Source organism: Acanthisitta chloris, unplaced genomic scaffold (genome assembly GCF_000695815.1).
Source record: "Acanthisitta chloris isolate BGI_N310 unplaced genomic scaffold, ASM69581v1 scaffold37750, whole genome shotgun sequence".
NCBI classification, from domain to species: Eukaryota; Metazoa; Chordata; class Aves; order Passeriformes; family Acanthisittidae; genus Acanthisitta; species Acanthisitta chloris.
In genome coordinates this window covers 20534-28256 of record NW_008651754.1, presented here as the reverse complement: position 1 = coordinate 28256, position 7723 = coordinate 20534, and the positions used below count along the sequence as shown (strand labels likewise).

The following is a 7723-nucleotide window of genomic DNA, read 5'->3' as shown; positions in this document are numbered from 1 at the left end:
AGCAAGGTCTTAGTGTTTGTAGTGGTGTCTGCCAGGTCCTCAGTTTACACTAACAAAGATGTTTTCTGTGTGCTGTCCTGCACCCTAAAATCATCCACTACACCCCGTAATCCATCTGTGCTGCTTTCAGGGGGTGTTACTTCTGCCATCCCCAACAGATGAGCTGGGAGGCTTTCCTGAACTCCCCAAAGCTGTGTGTTTGACTGAGAAGCTGACCTGACAGGTATAATTCAGCTCTGTTCTGTTTCTCTTTAACAGGCGACTGCGATGTCAGTGGATTGCCTGGGACAGCGCGCAGTACTCTCGGGGTGAGCGTGACAGACCCTGTTAGAAGTGTGTCACAGTCATTTCCACAGGCCAGATCAGCAGCCTTCAGGCTGACCTCAGTTGAAGGGCTGATGGATTGTTTCAGAAAGGTGCAGCTGAATTCTGTTCAAGGCTTGATGAAAAGGATTCTGGGTCATGTTCCCAATGGAATACAGAGTGAAGAGACACAAACAACAGCACAATAAAATCCTGATACATGCTTTCCCAGATCCCCTTGTGGGAGGTGAAACATCATGAAGTACTGTTTGGATTCTGCTTGAAATATAGATTAGATAATTTCCTAAGGCAAAGTTTGCCCCAAATATTCCCACGGGGCGCTCTGACCTGCTCCTCTGCTGGTTCGATGTGGGATGATACTCCACAAGAGCAGTAGATGCCACAGACTCCCAAGCTGCCTAAGCTTCCAGGAGGGCTTGAAGTGGCCACCTCCAGGGCAAGTCTTCAGCTCAGCAGTGCCTGTCCAGCTGCTGCTTTTCAGTACTAACAGCTGTTCCTGTCCTGTCAGTGTCACAATTACCACACCAATGAGGATGTTCACTTCAAATTCAGGATCATGTGGGCGTAACTGATCTTTGGTTAGCCCTAGAGGAAACAGGTTCTTTGAGTCAACTCAGAGGGCCACTTGCTTCCCTGTGAACCCTTAGTCTGGCAGCCCTGCACAGGAGTAACCAGCTCAGCAGCTGGTTTGGGTCTAATTTGATGCTTCTTCCTCTTTACACTTGCCCAGTTTCACAGCTCATGTATTTGGGCCAATAGCAAGCTGGGGACAGCCTGACTGCAATTCAAACATCAGGTCTGTGGCCCTGTGCTTTTCAAGCTTCTGCAAGCTTAGCTGCCCTTCAGGATTTGCCTTGTTGCTTTTAAAGCTGTGTGAGAGCCTCAGAGGGCTCAGCATCTTGATTTTTGGAGTAGGGAGTCCTGAGAACTTTGGTCTGGAAAGGCAGCAAAGATATTCATGATGTTCCATCTCTTGGAAGAATGGCCAGTGCTCAGAGCAGCTGTGTGCTCACTGTGCAGCTGCATAGGTGGCTCTGCTGTGGTTAATTATGTTGGGTGCAATACATTTTGGTTCTGGCCTTCCATAGGGTTCAGCTGGCTCACAATTATTTCTGGGCAGTTTCTCTTGCTGGTGGGATGAATCACACTGAATGATAGCTTGCCTAGCTTTGTGGGGAGTTGGCCACATCCAGCAGAATGTATGAGCTCAGGTTTGCCATCATGCAGAACTATTTCTGCTGCATATAGAGTTAGCTCAGGTAAGTAATAGAGCTGATCAGTGCAGGACTGTGTCTGCCCACGGTAACAAGCTGCTGCAGCTGAGCAAGAGCTCTGTGCAGGTGTTCTTGCACTGTCTGCAGGCCTAAGCCCCCCAAACTGTGGTGTGGAAAGAAGTACCCACGTAGAATCATCTGACGTTTGTCAAGGCTCATTAACTCTGGCTCAGAGCAACCTCTCCACACTGAAGCTGTTGCATTGCACTTCCAGCCCTGTGCCACTTTGTCTCTGCTGCTGCAGTATGAGGCCAGCAATGCCTATTTGGATGTGTTTGCACCCTTTTCCAGCGCTTCCTTTTGTATCCTAGTTTTCTGAGGTTTTCTGTGGTCTGAGTGATCTGTTACATTTGCATATCCTGTCTAATTACAGTGTGTCTTGTCTTTTCTGGAGGGTTGTTTGGGTTTTTTTGGTAATCAGCTTTGATTATGTGAAATGTAGCATTCTCAGGAGTAGTGTTTTCACCTGTCTTGTGAAATGCTTCTCTTCTTTTGATTCTTGTGTCTCTAGACATGAGGCTGTGAGCTCCATGTGAGGTTGGGGTTTTGAGATCAGCCCCTTTGTATCTGTGTCTTGCAGCCGGCGTTTCCTCTACATAGTCAACCTGGATGCACCGAATGAGGGTCATCGAAAGATCTCTCGGCAGAGCAAGTGGGACATTGGGGCAGTGCAGTGGAACCCCCACGACAGCTATGCATACTACTTTGCAGCTTCGGTAAGTTCACTCATTTACAAGCTGTAACTCATCGTCTTCCCTGGTCTTCTTCCCTGGTCTTTCATGGGTGAGCTGCAGAGCTGGAAGGCTGTATAGAGCTGGCACAGATGTGCTTCTGCAAGTCACATTGCAGGAACAAGGCCTAACTGATTTACTGCCAGTGAGGCATTTGGCCCACTGGCTCTCAGTTGTCGGTCAGTCAGGGTTGAATCTAGTCTTGCTTGTCATTTACAAAACACCTTGCCAAATAAAGCAGGCATCCAAATGGTCCTTTTCTGGAGGGAAGAGGGATGTGCTCTAACTTCCGTTCCATTAGGTTCATGCACTTCATGAATTTCTTGCTCTGTGCTGTTTGGTTTTCATCTCCCTGCCATGCTGGTGGGATGTGGTGTACCAGGCAGTCTGTAAATAGCACAAGTCAATAGTGGCTCACCGCTGTAACAGCCCAGGTTTGCAGATGGGCAGGGAGCAGGTCGTTGAGTTCTTATTCTGTGTGTGGAGAAATAAATGGGCTGGGCTGAGGAAGCAGGAGAGACCATGTGAGACTGAGTGCAGTTTTTGGCTCTGATCTGTCCTCAGTCTGTCATGCTCTTGTTCACCCAGAGCCCTGAGCTCTGCTGGCAGCAGTCTCGGCCATCAACCACAGCACCGCGGCAACTGGCACCAGTCGGGAGCAGACTGTTCTCAGGGCAAGGTGCCTTTGCTAATGTGTTGTACCCACTTTTATAGCCTGGAGAGTCCTGGAATACTAGGGACGGAGAGATTTCGTCTATTTTTTTTTGAAAAAAACACTTAGCTGAAGGTGGTTTTTTGGGATTTTTGTTGCTATTGCTTCCTGGACTGGCTATGATTGTAATTAAAGGCAGTTTCAAAAGTGGACTGGTGCTGTCAGCTTGGAGCCTCTGCCTGTTTGCTCTCTGACATTCCCCAGCCTGTCTCCTCCCAGTTCCAGCACATGACTGACATCTTAAAGGTGTCTTCAGCAGTGATCTGCTTCTGAACACAGGCAAAAAGGTGTCTGTCAGTTCCACTTCTGGATTCAGTCTGTGGAAATCAAAACCAAATAAGGAAAGACACTGAGCAGGCCACAAGTGGAGCAGGAAAGCTTCTCAGACATTCTCTGAAGACAATGTTCAGTGATTGGTTCATGCTGATCTGAGCTGGACCCTGCTGCAAGGGGGAGCTGTGCCCATCTGAGCACTCCTATCACTGCTCTGAGCAGACATAGAAACCCATCTCGTTCCAGACTGAAACTTGGTGTAGCTGGCATCAAATCTGGCTGTTCCTCTTTATAAACAAACATGCTAAGATGCCCTGGGGATTTAGATGTAGTTGCTGACACAGATCAGGTGAGGAATCCCCAAGATGAGATCAGACAGCTTTTCCAGTTTGGGTCAAAAATGCCACCTGTCCAGCCATCTCACTGTGTTGTAGACGGCCCGAGGGTCCTGTCACTCTGCACCCCTGTGGATAGAAAGGGAGTGTAAAAGGCTACCATCTTGTTTGCCAGCATCCTCACCTGGTTTGCAGTCCTGCCCTGTTAATTGGAAGTGGTGTAGGCAGAGGGGAATCTGTCCTTGTGTTTGGGCATCTTGTTTTTTAGCTTCCTCCTGGAAGAGCTGAAGCATATTATTTTGCTGCACTTGGCTGTGTCTGCCCTCTGGCTTGAGCATGTTTCTGGGGGCTCCTAAGCTGCTGTTTGAGAAATGCTATTGTTTGCAGTCCTAGGTCCTTGTTACTTCTTTTGTGTGGCCACAGATGCTTGACCAAGAGGGTAATGAAATTGTTGGAAGGGAATACTGATATTTATCACAAAATGAATGTTCTTTTAGAAAATGCTCCTGATGGGAGGAGCTGTCTCTCCTCCACACCTGGTGCTAGGGGCAGCATTTTGGTATGAGATGCTCATCTAAGAGTCTGAGAAACTTCTGGTGATCCCTATGTTGTATCTTGTCTCTGGAGTCCTAGATAAATCCCGTTGGGTAATTTCACTCTACCCCTTAAATCTTTCTGTCAATAACATGCAAGGAGTTTTCCTTGCCTCAAGCTCTTGTGCAGCCTTGCTGGGAACTGTTAGAGAAATGCTGTATATTATTGCTGAGTTGGGAGGAGACCTTCCATTTCAGGGAAGGCTGTAGTGTTTTATCTATGTGCAAGTTGAAATTCACATGAAGCAGCTTTGGGGTGGGAAGAAAACTGGCCACCACAGAAAAGGCTGCCACAAAAATTGCAAGATAAAGGTTGGACTCAATGATCTTAGAGGTCTTTTCCAATCTAAACGATTCTATATTTCTGTGAAGTCTCTTATCTATTATCTTTTCCCTCATCCAGCTGTAAGTCTGGAAACCAGGGGCTAATGAAGATCAAATTTTGAGGTCATGTTCGTTCTGGTTTTCAAAAATCATGAACTTCCAGTCATGGCCCAGGACCCACTGCACTTGGTGCTTTATGCACCCAAAAAGGCAATTTCTGCCCCAGAGAGATTAGAGTTGGCCTGGCCCGAAGTGAACCTTGTTTGAGTCAGCACGTGAACTTGCAGAACATGAACTTACAGCACAATAACTAGTTTCAAGTAACTTTGTGTGTGGCTCCATTTGGGTGAGGATTTGTTGCTAGAGCCCTAAATAATGTTGTCATTGATTCATCTGGTTTGCCTTTGTGGTTTACAGTTAGTGATAAGCACTTAAAGCTTTTCTCCTGTGCTGGCAAGGATGGAAGTACCCTTGAGGGGATGACCTTGAAGCCATTAGATTGTATTGTTTGTGCTTGGCAATGGCCCTGATTATCCCAGAAGGGAATAGGGAGAGAGCTGAGGAGGACCAGTGGTAATCTATCATCCCCCTCACTGAAAACTCCAGTTGTGAGTCTGAACAGACTGGCAGGGGATTTCTGCAGAGGGAATTTGGCTGCGTGTTGCCTGCCATTACAGCATGTTGTTAGGAAATAAAAGCTCCGAGAACATAATTTTGTGGAAACGTTTTGCAATGTGTTTTTTTTTTCTCTCATTCTTGTTTATTTCCAGTTTTAAGTGGGTGTAATTAAAGTGTAAGATTTTGAGAGTCCTTGCAGCCTGTAGTTTCATCTTTGCTCTCCTGCTTTGTGCAAGGACTTTGCTAATCACAGTGTGACTCATTGGTAACTGAGGTTGTTCAAACTGAAGGGAACCTGGTCCTAACACACAGATCCCTGTCCTAGCTTGTTGGCCTGAGACTGTCTCTCCTTTCTTTCATCTAATTTCAGAGCAATCAGCGAGTTGACCTGTATAAGTGGAAGGAAGGTAATGGGGAAGTTTGCACATCACTGCAAGGACACACACGTGTGATCAGGTGAGGAAGAAGTGATGCTGTGGGCTGCTGGGTGGAAAGTGATGTGTTTTTTCATAGAAGCTGAGTGTTTCAGTCCTGGCCCCACTCAGGCTCTGCTCTGAGCCTTTTTCTCACTTCTGCACTGAGCTGCCTTCCCATTTGGTGATAATGTCATGTGTGAAGTGGCTCACCCTCTCATGGCTCCCCCAGTATATCAACTTAGCCCTTGATGTCTGTCCTTGTAATGAGCAACAGCCATCATCTGGGAAACAGATAGCAGCATGTTTATTAAGTTGAATCCCAGCTGTGTTTCTGTGTGATGGCAGCTTAATTAAAGCAGGTAATCCCAAAGACTGAGTTTAGAGAGTGTAACAGTGGTGCAGGGGAGATTGTATTTCAATGCTGGGCTGGAAATTCAGCAGAGGGACTGTTTCTACTCTAGCTCTTAACTGTGGAAAGTATTTTCAGCCCTTGAAATGGCAGTTGTTTGGGCTGACTGGAGGCTGTTTGTGTCCCAGGTGCACTTGATGATCCCAACAGGGAGGCATCCCAGAGTGAGGGGTTGGTGCCAAGGGTGTGTGGTGGCTGGGAGCTCACTGAGACAGTGTCCCTTTGCCTGTGGAGGAAAGAACATACACAGAATAGCTGTAAAGTTCAAGGCTAGGAAGATGCTTCGCTGGAATTTACTTAGAAACATTTCATTGCTTCTTGGAATTTACTTAGAGAAATTATTAAGATCTTGGTTTTTACTTTAAAAAGTTTCAGTAGATGTCCTGGAACTGTTACGAATTTGTTGGAGGATGTACTGGGGCCTTGTGAGGAGTTGATGCAAACTCTGTCTGTGCATTTCTTTACTGATACACTGTGATTTTGCATTTGCAGTGACCTGGACTGGGCAGTGTTTGAGCCAGATCTACTGGTCACCAGTTCTGTGGACACATACATCTACATCTGGGACATCAAGTAAGAATCAGTATGTTTCTGCACTGCAGGGAAATCATTTGACTCCTTTCCATAACTGTCAGCTTGCAGGGCAAAGCACACCGTGATGGGAAGTAGCTGAAGCCCCTGCAAGCACAGCAGGGCTTTTTCTCATCTTTTTAAAGCCAGTTCAGAGTCAGTGAAGGACAGTAGAGTGGGATGGCTGAGCTACAGTCTCGCTCCTGTTTTGAAATAATACCACCTGGCGTCACTTCCTACCCACTTGAGATCTTTCCTCGGTGGTTTTTCCTGGAGCCCAAGGGTGTTCTTCAACCTCAACCTGTTGGGTTTTTTAGCTGAGTTAATGAGCACCATCTCATGATCCTGTAGCTATTTTCCACTAAATTCAGTAACTGCTGTTGGTTCTCTCTTAGTGGTGGGAGTACTGACAATGGTATTCAGGAAGGGTTTCCTGTGGAGTTGCCCACTCTGAAGACATTCAAACCCCACCTGGATGCGATCCTGTGTAACTTGCTGCAGGTGGCCCTGCCTTGTCCATTGAACTAGATGATCTCCAGAGGTCCTTTCAAACCCTTGTTGTTCTGTCTTTGGGACTTCCCTTAATTCCTGGTGCTTCTTATCATGAGTAATTTCAGGGTGGCAGATATTTCCCACTGTACGTCCAAACTTCACCAATCTTTAAACCCCCTGTTTTACACCTGAGAAGCAAGGAGCTGGCACTGGCCCTGCTGGGTTCTCTTGCTGGCTCTACAACTCTTTATGACCCCTGGCAAGTCACTTTGTTCCTCTCTGCCTCCCTTGCTCAGTTATAATAGGAGGATAATTATATAACCTCGCTGCACCAGACTACCCCGAGGCTTGTTTAACTCCTGTGAAGAAGCATTTAGATACTTGGTTAAATGGTGTTTGAGAATGATGATATATTATTAATGTGTAATTAAAAGACAGAGAAACACAATAACTGCTGGTTGTGCTTCCTGTGATGCTATCGTAGTGCCAAGCAAAATGATAGAGGTCTCTGAAGGTTGTTATCACAAGCCCTCCTTTAACTCTATTGTGCCCTTCCATTGTTTTGTGTCTGCTAGTACCACTTGTCCAGAAATGCTTCCTTAGGCAGTCTCTGAATAGCCTCTATATCCCACTTGTGTGGGGCACTAAGGTC

The 7723-nt window shown here is 46.6% G+C and overlaps 1 protein-coding gene across 1 annotated transcript in view; it reads left to right on the top strand.

The window, feature by feature from the left end:
• Positions 1–261: 261 nt before the first annotated feature.
• Positions 262–7723, top strand: part of WDR59 (WD repeat domain 59) — a gene marked incomplete at its 3' end in the record, with an annotated part of 25947 nt that continues 18485 nt past the window's right edge. The window contains exons 1-4 of the mRNA XM_009074522.1: positions 262–308; positions 2179–2314; positions 5555–5640; positions 6502–6582. Of these exons, the coding sequence (XP_009072770.1) occupies positions 268–308; positions 2179–2314; positions 5555–5640; positions 6502–6582 (344 nt within the window). The remainder of the gene's footprint in view (positions 309–2178; positions 2315–5554; positions 5641–6501; positions 6583–7723) is intronic.